Source organism: Schistocerca piceifrons, chromosome 2, assembly GCF_021461385.2.
Source record: "Schistocerca piceifrons isolate TAMUIC-IGC-003096 chromosome 2, iqSchPice1.1, whole genome shotgun sequence".
NCBI lineage: Eukaryota > Metazoa > Arthropoda > Insecta > Orthoptera > Acrididae > Schistocerca > Schistocerca piceifrons.
Window position 1 is genome coordinate 511,272,655 of NC_060139.1, and position 14,695 is coordinate 511,287,349.

The window sequence follows — 14,695 nt, forward strand, 5'->3', positions numbered from 1 at the left end:
CTGCCACCCGACCACTTCCACTGTACTGTTCTGTTTAACCTATAGTCCGACACTACACACCTCTTCTTGACTTAAGTGAATGTTCTGTAACAATGCCACTCATATCATCTGCGAGCATATCAAGAACTGTGAGACGTACAGTTTTGCGTCGCGTGTCTGCAGGTACCCAACACCGACCTCCACAGACGAAGAGCTGGCCGCCACGTGGCCAGCGTTTACCGAGGGCGCTCCCAACTACTTGCACATCGCCAACAGTGGCCTCACCGTCAAGCAGAGTCCGTTCAAGAGCAGAATGGATTTTTTGGAGAGTATCTACAAATAGATTTGCACTCTGTACTTGACCACTACTTACTGGCAACATTAATACGAAATTTCTACTGACAGCTATAACTGAAATCATCCCAAGCTCACGTTGTAATTGAGGAGTTGCATACAATAACAGCGGACGCAGATCTACGTTTTCTGAAGAAACAAAAGTGTCAACTCATTATCTGAAAAAGCTCATCAATAAATAGTAAAATAAGGTAAAATATTATTCTCATTACTTTCTGATGACGATATAAACAATTTAAAAAAAAAGTCTTCAAGGTATTCTGCTATTGTAGGTATGCATCAAAACAGAATTACCTAGCATACGCTTTTGTTGCAATGAATGTATGCGAGGTCTGTTTTTACTTCTGGTTTATTGTGAAAAGTCAGTTAGGTTGCGGTATATTGCAGCTTAAAGGTAACGATTATATTTACAAATAATTACTCTTCAAATTTTCAAGTTTCACCGATTTGATACTAATATTTATCCACATATTCATCATCAGGAATTTCAACCTAACTGGACGGAACTAATACTTTCTAATACCACTTCTCATTTTCAGATTTCAAATATATAATGATGTGCAGTACTTCATCTCTTTTTTGTGCTGTTACTCCTGGTTTTCCTACATCACTCAATCTGATATCTGTGTATTTGAGACACTGAAACCTTTCATTGAAGAATAAAAGTGGATGGTATATGGAAAAATAGGACTCTGATTCCAGTATCCTTATAAAAAAAATTTGCAGATTTCTGAATACAAAACTTGTATCCCTTAGCAGGCAGGCATTCTTAAAAACATTGGACTGACCGCTGACGCCCAGTCTTCTATTAAGGACGCAGGCGTAGATCTATGCAAAGATTGTGGTTCTTTTCTGCTTTCTTTCATAATGTTCTCGTACCCTTTCACTATTTGTATATTCTCTACTTGTTTTAATAGCTTGCCATATTCATCAAAATTCCTGTCACACAGACTGTAAGAATGTCTTGTTTCAAGGAAAATGTGTTCCACATCTACTTTCAAAAGTTTTGAAAGTTTTGACAGCGAAGCACAGAACTTTAACATTACACTACTTTTGTTCTGCCGCACCCCGCCCCCCCTCCCGTGAATCTGAGAATAAAATTATTTTATTTGTATGTGACATTTCTCCAAATTCAGATATAATAAAATTAAGCATAAAATAATTTTTGTTTTGATTTTGTTTGTGTTCAAACTTTAAAAAGCGAAAGAAACAAGTGCTACCATCGTTATGACAATGTACACGATGAGAGTGTAAAGGAACAGCAACGTTTTGTAGAACTAAGCAGTTACATTTAGCCATGGAATGGGAGGTTTTGAGTATAATCTAATTTGACACAAGTAGGTTACAATCATCCTTACTTGTGAGGCAATACTAACCCTACGACTTATCTTAGAGGCTAGATTAAGAAAAGGAAAACTTACGTTTCTAGCATTTGTAGATTTAGAGATAGCTTTTGACAATGTTGAATAAAAATCTCTCGGTGTACAGGCCGCGTCAATTCAGGATAAAACTCCAAGTTTTCAACCACTACCTACATGGTCGTCGTCAGGGCTAAAACTGACTGTCGTGAAGTAGCGAGGTTCCCACTTTTATATGCCAAGGACGGCTTCTGATTGGCTGCAATACGTCATATTAACAGCGATATGGCGCGTAGTGAAGTAGTGCCCTCTACTTCCATAGATGTAGTTTCTATCCTGCGTTGCTCGCAGTGCCATCCCTTGAATTAGGAGGTAAAGTGCGGGAAGTTTTTCTCTGCGATTTTTCGTTATCCAGTGCACTCTTCCAAGTGTTGCTAAGTGCACTGCCGTTGTCTCTGTTAAAGTTACTATCGCTAAGTCTAATTTCGACTTCTTCCCGGATCACAGAGTCCCAGTAATTCAATGCGTGGGCCATTACTCTGGTTTCTTCTAATAAAATCTTATGTTTGTTAAGCAGGCTATGTTCAGCCACCGCTGATATTTCCAAAAACCTGTATTTTAGGTGGAGCTGATGCTCGATGCAGCGGTCGCCAACGGTTCTTACAGACTGGCCCACGTAATTCTTGCCGCATTCGCAAGGAATAGTATAAATTCCCGGCACTCTTAAGCCGAGACTATCTTTGACTGATCTCAACATTTCCTCAATTTTCCTAGGTGGTAGAAAGTAAGTTCCGATCGGTCGCGAAATGGAAACCACTGGTAAAATCCGATAAAGCTTTGCACAGATGTGTTGGGCAGTGTCTCTAGTATGCCCGTCAATCGTGGCGCGTCGCTCTTTTCAGTTTTGAGCGAACAGTGAGCACGTAAAGATGCGTATGGAATAGCGTCTCCCGCCAAGTATGTGGGCCTGATTAGAGATTTCGCCTGTATCATGCAGCCCACAATACACAACTCTCGAGCAGTTCCTTCTTCATGCCAATTCTCGGCCGCTCACTGTAGAGCAATGAAGAAGCTCCTGCGGCGTTTCCGTTGAGAAGTGTTTGATCACCCACAATACAACCCGTAATTGTCTCCCTCCCCCTCCCCCCGAGTCTCATCTCTGGTGACAAGAACCGCTTGCTATAAAGACAAAAATTTTCCACAGACAACGAGCTGCAGACCAGTGCAGATAACTGGCCGAAAGCACAGATGGCTGCTTTCTATGACGAGGATATAGAACACTAAGACAAAACACGAAGTAGGAGCGGCGACAATGTAGAGTAGTAGGTGGAAGGGGTACCTAACCGTTGCAAATAAAACGTTTCTGGTTTTCACTGTGGTTTCCGTTTCGCGACCGATCGGAACTTACTTCCTGAATAATCCTCGTACAACGAATAACTGCATTTTACGTAAGTTTGTAGCTCCATAGATATAGTCCGTGAGACTTTGTTGAGTGCTTCATACCATCGACATTTCATGAATATTGAGTGAGTGGTACACTTTCACGCATAAATTCCATAATAGTAAGCCGCGTGCATTGTTAGTTGTTAAAAAAGAACGAATGAGCGCCCTATGTTACCGCGTATACGATACATAAAGTGAATTACTCTTACAGTTGTTGTTTTGAATGGCTTAACTGCTTCTGTGTTGTAAGATAAAATCTAAGATAATGTGTTATAGAATACCAAACACGTAACTGGAAATAAATAAAAATGACATAGATGGTAGACGTACTTCCGCTGTTCTAAGTTAACGAAGGAAACGAGAACGATAATAACGAGCTGGAAACATAGGAATGAACCATTTCACTAAGAAAGCCAAATAATAACTACGTCATTGTTCCAGTACCTACATTAATACGAAGTAGAATCTAGATCTGCAGAAAGAGAAAAGTGTTACTGAAACTAGCCGACAAAAATTCTGCGTCGGTTTATGTAGTTTTCTTGTGAAAGTAACTGTTTCTGCTATTAACTATAAATAAGAAGGATTCATACTTATTTCTTGGATCGTAAAATGTAGCTGTGGGCAGTCAACTCGTCATATACAACTGCTGGCACTGAATAACGTCCAGTCTTTCTAGTTTCCCATTACTTTGAAAAATTCCCAGCATAAGTAAATGGGAAGCGCTTAACGTTTCCCATGTATTTCAAGGGTACGTTAGTAGTACTCACCCAGTTAATTACAAGTTAAAAAATTCGACGAAAGTTTCATATTATCTGCTCCAGATATGTAAGAGCTCCGGTTTCAAATCACTGTACATAAAACGACCCGGAATCAAAACATTGCGTATAATTTCTCTGGTGTTTTCGAAATTTGCTCTAAACTATATATCCGCTAACTGCTAACTACTGTCTTTGCTTCTTGCGAGAAATTGAGTCAGTGAAGTCTTTCATTGCAAACACGATTCTCAAAATGCTTCATCACATAAAGAAGAAAGAAGTGAATTAAGGGTTTCGTATTGAGTTTCATTTCTAACTTACGAAGTTGGTATCGTGTGAATCGTATATATTTTTACTGGAAATTTCAGTTTGGTAAGCTTTTGTACAAATGTCATCATGTGTTAAATAATATAGCAACATTGTAGATTCCAAAGTATTTTATTGCCAATATTAAATTCCTTACAATGCTTCACGAAATAAGATGTAATCTAAAGAACAAGATCGAATAGTCCATGATGTTGAGCGATGTCGCTGTAGATGTTATTATCATGTAGGAATGTCTTAAGCAATTTTGGCCTGAAAATAAAAAAAAAATAGTATGTTAAAAAGTAATAGATATAATAAAACAGTTCTACATTTACTTGAAACCTTGGAAGTGGAATTACAAGTGACGTATTAGCAAAATTAAGTATATAATAAACGTATATACTATACTGGAAGGACAAGATGAAACTCGTATCAGCACACAAAAATCCGACGGGAACAACAACCAATATATCTTCAAAACCAAAAATCGCACATATTTTGTTCTGCCTCCGTTGAGCACTATTTTAATAGGAGAAACTACATTTAATCTAAACAGATTTAAGTAATCTGTGTCTCTCTCTTCTAATTAATTTCCTATTTGCCCCTACTTATTTGTGTAAAGCAATTCCATAAAGCGACTACCGTTTCAAGATTTTACTCTGTCGGCCATACAGCATTATATTGTCATAAGGAATGAGCTACATCTGGGATGCATTTATTGTAAACTTTTCAATGGCTATACGTAAAGGGGTTTTCATCAATAAGGTTGGTGTAACAAACATAGGTTTAATCATAAATATAGTCTAACAGCAAACAATGCTACAACAGTACTCTTATGTTATGGAAGGCGCATGGAATTTCCAAATTCTGAGTATGGTACGGAAATTAGAAAATATGTAAACGGAAATCCAAAGGATGGGTCTAGATAAAATGAGGGTCAATGAAGTGACATGGAAGGAAAACAAGAATATCTGGTAAGACGAATATAGAGTAATATCAACAGCAGGAAGTGACGTAATGTGATCGCTAACAGGAAGATAAAGCAATATTGTGAAAAGTTGAGTCTTGGAATAATTCTGATCAGAATCCACAGTGAACCAATGACAACTATAACAGTTCAATTCCATGCCCATATCTCAAGTAAAAGATATTGTCGTCTATAAGCACTGCAAACGTTCACTGCACTTTTTTGACATCTTCGGAAACGCCATTTTCGACATAGTTATCATGATTTGCAATGGGATCTCGGCCCAAAACTAGTCATCGAATGAATAAAAAGTAAAATTATGCGACTTGCAATGGTTTTCCCTTCTATTAAAATATAAAGTCTAAACAAAGTATATGAGGGCACAGAACGTACAATGCAGTACTTAAACGGAGATGAGAATCTAATTGCAGTTCTGTATTGGTGGAAGATACAGAAGACAGGCGGAAATCGGCTTGATAGTAGGAATGAGACAAGAGAAACGCTACTAGACTTCTGCAACAGCCAGTAATAGCAAAAGCGCTGTTGGAAATCGACAAGGAAGTATGCTTGGAAAAGTCCAGAGATACAACAAACTTCCAAGATCAGACAGAGGGACTGTAGGGAAAAGAAAGACACTCGATCACAATCTAGAAACAATGAAGAGTGAAGCTTATGAAAATTGTCGGGAAGAACCGAATTGGAATGAATTGGGATATTGAACTACTTAGGACTGATGAGGTTCAAAAAAATGGCTCTGAGCACTATGGGACTTAACTTCTGGGGTCATCAGTCCCCTAGAACTTAGAAATACTTGAACCTAACTAACCTATGGACATCACACACATCCATGCCAGAGGCAGGATTGTAACCTGCGACCGTAGCGGTCGCGCGGTTCCAGACTGTAGCGCCTAGAACCCTCGGCCACCCCTGCCGGCTGATGAGGTTCGTTTGGTTCTCTAAGGCTAAAGGTACTGCGATAATAAATGCCAGACAGACAATTCAGTTGACGAGGAATGGACATCTCTAAAAAGAGAAGTTACAGAATACGGATAGATATACATTGACGGAAAGAAATAGCAACACCAGTAGTGCGACATAAATAGAAGTGGGTGGGCGTATTTGTACATCTGAAAGATTATCTCTATTCAGATATCGTACCAGTCTCATAAGAGTGACACTAGTAGGGCTATGTGAGGATGGAAATCAGCTCCTCTTTAAATACACCCTGTAGCGGTCGTGAGCGTTAGTTATCTTGAGACTGGATGTGGTGAGTCGGTGTCAGCTGAGAACGCTTTAAGGCGACAACATCTCACAGAATTCGAACGATGCGTGTAATAGGGCTGCAAAAAGCTGCATGTTCCTTCTGCGTTATTGCAGAGAGACTTGACAGAAAGTAGCCACGGTACCTGATTGCTGGCAGTGGCAGTCACAAGAAACTACGGTCGCAAAACACGGTCGAGGGCAGAGTGGAGGCCTGTTGTGTTTCGATTGAAAGTTGGTTCTATCTCTGTACAAGTGATGATCGTGTGTTGGTTAGAAGGAGGCCAGTTGAGGGCCTGAAATCAGACTGTCTGCTTGCTAGACACACTGGACCTATGCCCGTTCTTGGGTGCGATTTCGTATGACAGAAGAAACACTCTTGTGTTATCCCAAGCACGCTGACTCTGTACATCAATTTTGTGATTCAACTTGTTGTAATGCCGTTTACGAGAGCATTCCAGAGGGTGTTTTCCAACGGCATATGTCCCGCCCATATATCACTATTGTAACCCAACAAACTCTACAGAGTGTCGTACACTATTGGCCATTAAAATTGCTACACCACGAAGATGACGTGCTACAGACACGAAATTTAACCGAGAGGAAGATGATGCTGTGATATGCAAATGATTAGCATTTCAGAGCATTCACACAAGATTCGCACCGGTGGCTACACATACAACGTGCTGACATGAGGAAAGTTTCCAACCGATTTCTCACACACAAACAGCAGTTGACCGGCGTTGCCTGGTGAAACGTTGTTGTGATGCCTCGTGTAAGGAGGAGAAATGCGTACCAACACGTTTCCGACTTTGATAAAGGTCGGATTGTAGCCTATCGCGATGCGATTTATCGTATCTAGACATTGCTGCTCTCGTTGGTCGAGATCCAATGACTGTTAGCAGAATATGGAATCAGTGGGTTCAGGAGGGTAATACGGAACGCCGTGCTGGATCCCAACGACCTCGCATCACTAGCAGTCGAGATGACAGGCATCTTATCCGCATGGCTGTAACGGATAGTGCATCCACATCTCGATCCCTGAGTCAACAGATGGGGACGTTTGCATGACAACTACCATCTGCACGAACAATTCGACGACGTTTTCAGCAGCATGGACTATCAGCTCGGAGATAATGGCTGCGGTTACCCTTGACGCTACATCCTAGACAGGAGCGCCTGCAATGGTGTACTCAGCGACGAACCTGGGTACACGGATGGCAAAATGTCATTTTTTCGGATGAATCCAGGATCTGTTTACAGCATCATGATGGTCGCATCCGTGTATGCCGACATCGTGGTGAACGCACACTGGAAGCGTGTATTCGTCATCGCCATACTGGCGTATCACCCGGCGTGATGGTATGGGGTGCCATTGGTTACACGTCTCGGTCACCTCTCGTTCGCATTGACGGCACTTTGAACAGTGGGCGCTACATTTCAGATGTGTTACGATCCGCGGCTCTACCCTTCATTCTATTTCTGCGAAACTCTACATTTCAGCAGGATAATGCACGACCGCGTGTTGCAGGTCCTGTACGGGCCTTTCTGGATACAGAAAATTTTCGACTGCTGCCCTGGCCAGCACATTCTCCAGATCTCTCACCAACTGAAAACGTCTGGTCAATAGTGGCCGAGCAACTGGCTCGTCACAATACGGCAGTAACTACTCTTGATGAACTGTGGTATCGTGTTGAACCTGCATGGGCAGTTGTACCTGTACACGCCATCCAAGCTCTGTTTGACTCAATGCCCAGGCGAATCAAGGCCGTTATTATGGCCAGAGGTGGTTGTTCTGTGTACTGATTTCTCAGGATCTATGCACCCAAATTGCTTGAAAATGTAATCCAATGTCAGTTCTAGTATAATATATTTGTCCAATAAATATCCGATAAACATCTGCATTTCGTCTTGGTGTAGAAATTTTAATGGCCAGTAGTGTATGTTGCCTTGGTCTCATCCATCACCAGATCTGTCTCCAATCGAGCTCATAGGGAACATCATCGGACGATAACTACAGCGTCGTCCACAGCCAGCTGTAACTGTCCATGTACTGATATAAAAAGTGCAACAGTCATGGAACTCCACCACCAGTACAACACAATGCTTGCACAGTTGCATGCTCACATTCTGGCGGTTACACCGACTGTTAACGTACTAACGTTTAACACTTTCAGTGGCTTATCTTGCATATTAACCTATGATCATGCGATGTTATTATTTACATACGTTACATGGAACAGGTATTTCCGAAATTTCGATACACTACATTAATTACTTTTTGGTGTTACAATTTTTTCCGTCAGTGTATTTGCCGGGAAGGTAAGTGTGTTGTAACCTTGGGTTATCAGAAGAAACCTGTTGATCGACGAAAGAAGAAAGTGCAAAAATAGTTCGGGAAAATACAAGAATAACGCACTACAAATCACTTAGAAATGAAATAAATTAGAAGTGCAGGGAAGCCCAGGCAAAGTGTCAGCAAGTAAAAATAAGAAGAAATCGAAAAATAAATCGTTGTCGGGAGTACAGATTCAGCATACATAAAAGTCAAAATAGTATTCAATGAAATTAAAAGCAAAGACGTCAACATTAAGGGTGCAATAGGAATTCCGCTGTTAAAGGCAGAGAGTGAGCGAATAGGTGGAAAGAGTACCCTGAAGACCTCTTCGACAGGGATAAACTCTCTGATGACGAGGTAGAAGAATAATTGAGAGAATATATGGTGGAAAAAGGTGTTATAGTATCAGAAAGTATTTGACAAAAACTTTGGAACAACTGCGATCAAATAATGCGGAAGGCAAGGATTACATTCCCCCGTACATAGGATTTGTCGACGAATAAAAAGAATTAGACATTGTAAAATGGTGCTACATGTTCAGAATTCTGAGGAAAATAGATGTAAGCTAAACGGACAAATGGGTAATACACAATACGAACAAGAACCAAGAGGAAAATGTAAGAATGGAACACCAAAACCGAAATTCTCGCATCAGAGAGCGTATAAGAAATGGATGCAGTCATTCACCTCTACTGTTCAGTGTATATATCAAAGAAGCAATGAAGGAAAAGTAAGAAAGGTTTAGGGGTACACATAAAAGTCATGGTGAAAAGATATCCACCGGTATCTAATTATGTCACTGCTGTCCTCTTTGAAAATAAAGTAGAAGTACAGGACCTGCTAAAAGGAATGGACAATCTAATGAGAACACGCTATGGACCGAGAGTAAATCGAAGAAAGACGAAAGTCATGGGAAATACCAACAATGACAACAGCGAAAACCTACCATTAGAACTGGGGGCCTCGAAGGAGACGAAGTGAAGAGATTCAGCTATCTCGGAAGCAAAATAACACTTCACGAACAAAGCAAAGAGGACATTAAAACCAGAATATCACAGGGAAATACGGAATTCCTCGTCAAAAAATTCTTTTACAATCAAATATCGGCCTTAATTCGAAGCAGAAATTTAAAATTGGTCGGACTGATCAGATAAGAAACGAGGAAATTCTCCGCGGAATTAGTGAGGAGAGGAACTTGTGGAAAACATTGACAAGAAGGAGGGACAGGTTGACAGAAAATGTTGCAAGACATTAGGGAATAACGTCCAGGATACTAGAGGGAGCTCTGCAGGGGAAGACAGAGAATGCTACTCTGAAATAAAAGGGTTGGCGTAGGAGAGGACTTCGTTACGGGTTCATTAAAGTAGTCAGAACGATAATGGATAAAAAGGTCATATGTGCTTTGTTTCTGTAAAACACAGTCAACAGAGCTCTAGTAAAGGGGCTATAATTTTTTTTGCAATGAAATTATTTGTGAAACAAATCAATTTCGTTCTTGCTGCAGGTCTCAGAAAGAACTCATCCAATGCTTCTAAACTCCGTTACGTATAAGGTCCATCATAGTTTCATCAAAACGTAGCTCAGAGAATATGTATACTATAAACTAAGTCCCACTTCTTGCAAACTACCTTAATTACTTACTGTTTCCCAAATACTTGGTTCAAGTACGAATTTGGGTCTAGACTTAAGGAAATGTGTTTGACTTTTAGTTTTCAAAATGCATCTTGTCACAGAAATAACATCTTCCAGAAACAGTACTGAGGTCTCTGTTTGCCTTACAACATATGTGCTTGCGAGAGCTGTTGAACTTACTCCTGTGTGGATGGCAACCACGCCGTCATCAGCCGACGTGAGGATCTCGATGTAGGCCGTACCGTCACCATTGACGGTGATGGTGGAGCCGGTGCAGCTGTTTCCGTTCACATTACCAGATATGACGTCACAGTATTTACCACCTGGCAGACCAGTCTGTCAGAAAAAAGGTATGTATTACAGTCTATGGCATGGTTTTGGCATCTGAAAAAAAGAGAGTAATGCCGGAGACAAACCTTGAGAGTCTGCTTCAGGTCGGAGTTAGCTTCGTTGTTAATGGCAATGAACCCGGTGTTTCCTCGAGAGAAGGCTATCTGATATCCGCCGTTGTCCCACCAGTTCGCCATTGCAGTCACTGTGAACATTTTTGGGAAATCTTATATTCATGGGATTTAGCATAAAATTGGTACTTCTTCTTACTTTGCATATAAAAAATGTAAACAATCATACTCTTTACCATGCGACAAGGATGCGTGTAGACAAGCTACACAGCACGTGCAATGAAATATTTAACAATTGTCAATAAAAACTTAACGGCTTCAAAAACGAAGAGGTGAAGTTACCTCTTGAAAGGACAAACCAGATCTAATTACTACATGATAACATCTGGAAACGTGCAGCACACTATAGCAGTTAGTTACTGCGGTCGTATTCAATATGAAAGTTAATGTTATCTACAAAGATTTCGTAGATGGGCAAGAATGTAGGCTGCTTGTTACGTAATAATGGCCGGCCGGAGTGGCCGACCTGTTCTAGGCGCTACAGTCTGGAGCCGAGGGACCGCTACGGTCGCAGGTTCGAATCCTGCCTGGGGCATGGATGTGTGTGATTTCCTTAGGTTAGTTAGATTTAAGTAGTTCTAAGTTCTAGGCGACTGATGACCTCAGAAGTTAAGTCGTATAGTACTCAGAGCCATTTCAACGTAATAATGAACTCATAATATTCGGCACTCAGATACACGATTTTCGCATACTGTGAAGTATTACCTCTTAATCTCAGACAGAAAGACGTTAATGAACCGCAGAGAGAAAGTAATCTCTTATTATCCACTTTGTGAAATGGTTCAAACGGCTCTGAGCACTATGGGACTTAACATCTGAGGTCATCAGTCCCCTAGAACTTAGAACTACTTAAACCTAACTAACCTAAGGACATCACACACATCTATGCCCGAGGCAGGATTCGAACCTGCGACCGTAGGGGTCGCGCGGTTCCAAACTTAAGCGCCTAGAACCGCTCGGCCACACCGGCAGGTCCACTTTGTGACTTACGCATCGTAATACAAATATAAAATTAGCCCATAGATTAAAAGAAAATTCACATGCATAATAAATCACTCTACAACCAAATACATATATTTTTATTGCAGTAGTTAAAATTATATGCGCGCCGTGAAACGAACTGTAGAATTTGTTCCACCATGCAAAGTCATTGTGCTCATACTCAGCGACTGCGACAGTGTCTCATATTGAATAATTTACCGTAGATTTTGCTGCCGGTATTCCGCAGAGGCACTTTGAGGAAGTTGTCCTTATATGTATAACTTCTACTTCCCCTCTACCTTTCTACTGCTCTTTTTCATTGTAAAAACAGTACTATAGGTGCTCCTGCACACACACACACACACACACACACACACACACAGAGGCACGGAGCTTGTGTGCTTTCACTGTGAATAGCAAATGCCATCAGCGAATATTATCACTGATAGCCTTTCACTTCGAAACATAATCGCACTTCTGAATTTTTATTTAATTATCGTCATTACTGCTTCTACGTGTAAGCTGAACAATTTAGGAAAAAGGCTACAACCACGTCTTACGCCCTTTTTAATCCGAGAACTTCTCTCTTAACCTTCGATTCTTCCGTCTTGGTTCTTGTACATATTTTCTGTTCGACTTCCTCTCCAGCTTATATCTATTTTCCTGACCCTCCTCTTCCGGAACGAGGGGAGGTGAACATGACCTGCACCGAATCCGTCTCGCGGATTAACGACGATGGGTGGTGAGCCAGCTAGCCTGATTGTGATTTTTAAATGTTCCCTGCATACCCTTCGGTAAATACCGGTGTGATACCGACGTCCCGCCTCAGATACACGATATGGAAATATGTGGCAAATGTTTCCATAGTTGCACAACAGATTTACTCTAGACGCCGACAGTTGAGATACACAGATTCCGTCCTGGGTTGGTGGGGGAGGGGGGAGGGAGGAGGATTAATAATGTACCGACGATCACAGATGTTAAGCCCCATTAAACCCATAATTATCATCACCTATTTTCCTCAGTATTTCAGACATCCAGCTCCCTTATTAATTTGTCGAATGCTTTCGCAACCCGGCAATTTATGAAAATGTATTAATTTTTCTTAAGTCATTTTTCCGTTATGAGACGAAACGTCAGCACCTCATCTCTGAAGTCTTTAACTTCCCTAAAATCCAATTAATAGACTGCTAACAAATCTTCAGTTTTATTTTCCATTCATCTGTGCAATATATTCGTTACTAGCTTGGATGCATGAAGAGTTAAGCTGTTTGGACGATTGTTCTCACATTCAGCCTTATCTAAGCTTGTTTTCTTCGCGATTGTGAGGGTGATGTTCATAAGCAGGTCCGACAGCGTGTCAGCCGTCTCTGATTTTCTACACTAATATGAATAATTGTTTTGTTTACTCATCTCTTACTAATGTGGGGAATTCCTTTGGGATATTGTCTGTCATGTTTGACTTCAGGTTTCCTATGTTCTGTCAAACTGTAACTTTAATAGTAGTTGTTCTATGTTTTCCATTGCGACATCAATTACTTCTTCTATAACATCACCAAAACAAATAATCTCTGGACTTGCCACATTATCTCTGCTCTTTAAGTGAAGTGGCGTACTGAGTAGTGGCACACATATGAAAATTTGATATGAATGATTGCCTGACCATGCCTGAAAGAAAGAACTCAGTTTCCCATTTCTGACGTCGCTTTGGTCCACGTGACATTGTTTGAATACCCGTTAAGCACTTTTACCAGTTCCAGATACAAATGAAAAAGCTGTACACAGGAGTTTTATTGTAGTCTTTAGCCCGAAGTCTGGTTTTGCCTCTCACCACCCTAGTCCTTCCTGTGCTCATTCCTTTCCAGTTCGACATAGCTATTGCAGTCCACCACTGTCTTATGAATATGATTATTTTATTCAAGCCTTGGTCTGTAATTACAATGTTTACCTCCTACAAGTAACTTCATTTCCAAACGCAAGAATGCTTGATACCTCAGAGTGTGACCTATCAAAGATCATCACTTTTAATTAAGTTTAGCCATAAAGTTATTTTTTTTCACCTTTCGATTCAGTACTTCGTCATCAAATACTTGATCCATCCACCTAACTTTTAGCATTCTTCATTCATCTGTAACGCCATGTTCCAGTCGCTTCATTTCTACTCTTGCATGTATTATTTATCTTCCACATTACACAACCGTATGAGGTTTCTTGCGAGGCAAATACCTCCAGAAAGATCTCGTTATATTTAAATCTATATTATACGTCAACAAATTTTCAGAATTTCTTTTGTTGCTTTTCCCGGTCTGCATTATATCTTCTTTCCTTCGATCATCGACAGTTACTCATACTTTTCTCCGTTTGGACGTTTTGTTGCCAGGGAACCAGCATCATTAACAATATTTCATGAAGCGTTAATTAACGAATCTGTCAACAGCTGCAGTACGTATATTTTGCGACTAGTTTCGAATTAGCAATTTCATTTTCAAGCCTGGCCTACTGAGGCTGCACTGAAAGTGCTTGATCTTAACAACAAACATCAGAATGTCCAGAGATGCTTTATAAAATGTTAGCATACTGACTTTCACAATCCACATGTGCCTCTTAATTTGATTTTCACTTGCAAAGATTCCACTTCGTCTCTCTGAACTTTAACTCACTTTCCAAATTGCTCCTTGGTTTCCTTCACTGTTTGCTCAATGAACAGATCCAGCAACATCAAGGCGAGTCTACAAACCTATCTTACTGCCTTTTGTGTCAGTCAATAATTATAACTTTTGTCTCCTCTCTGTGCAAGTTTCAGACAGTTTATCACTCCCTTTATTTCATCCCTCTTACCTTCAGAATCTCAAAGAGTTTAT

The 14,695-nt window shown here is 40.5% G+C and overlaps 2 protein-coding genes across 3 annotated transcripts in view; one reads left to right on the forward strand and one right to left on the reverse strand.

Moving 5' to 3' along the window:
* Positions 1–530, forward strand: part of LOC124777679 (esterase FE4-like) — a 68,004-nt gene extending 67,474 nt beyond the window's left edge. The window contains exon 9 of the mRNA XM_047253156.1: positions 163–530. Within this exon, the coding sequence (XP_047109112.1) occupies positions 163–322 (160 nt within the window). The 3' untranslated portion in view covers positions 323–530. The remainder of the gene's footprint in view (positions 1–162) is intronic.
* Positions 531–4,332: 3,802 nt separating this feature from the next.
* The window catches only part of LOC124775099 (alpha-amylase 2-like), a 78,353-nt gene continuing 67,990 nt past the window's right edge, over positions 4,333–14,695 (reverse strand). For both annotated transcript variants that reach the window (XM_047249918.1, XM_047249917.1), the window contains 3 exons: positions 10,809–10,927; positions 10,573–10,728; positions 4,333–4,465 (listed from right to left, as the gene is read on the reverse strand). In XM_047249918.1, the coding sequence (XP_047105874.1) occupies positions 4,451–4,465; positions 10,573–10,728; positions 10,809–10,927 (290 nt within the window). In that variant the 3' untranslated portion in view covers positions 4,333–4,450. The remainder of the gene's footprint in view (positions 4,466–10,572; positions 10,729–10,808; positions 10,928–14,695) is intronic.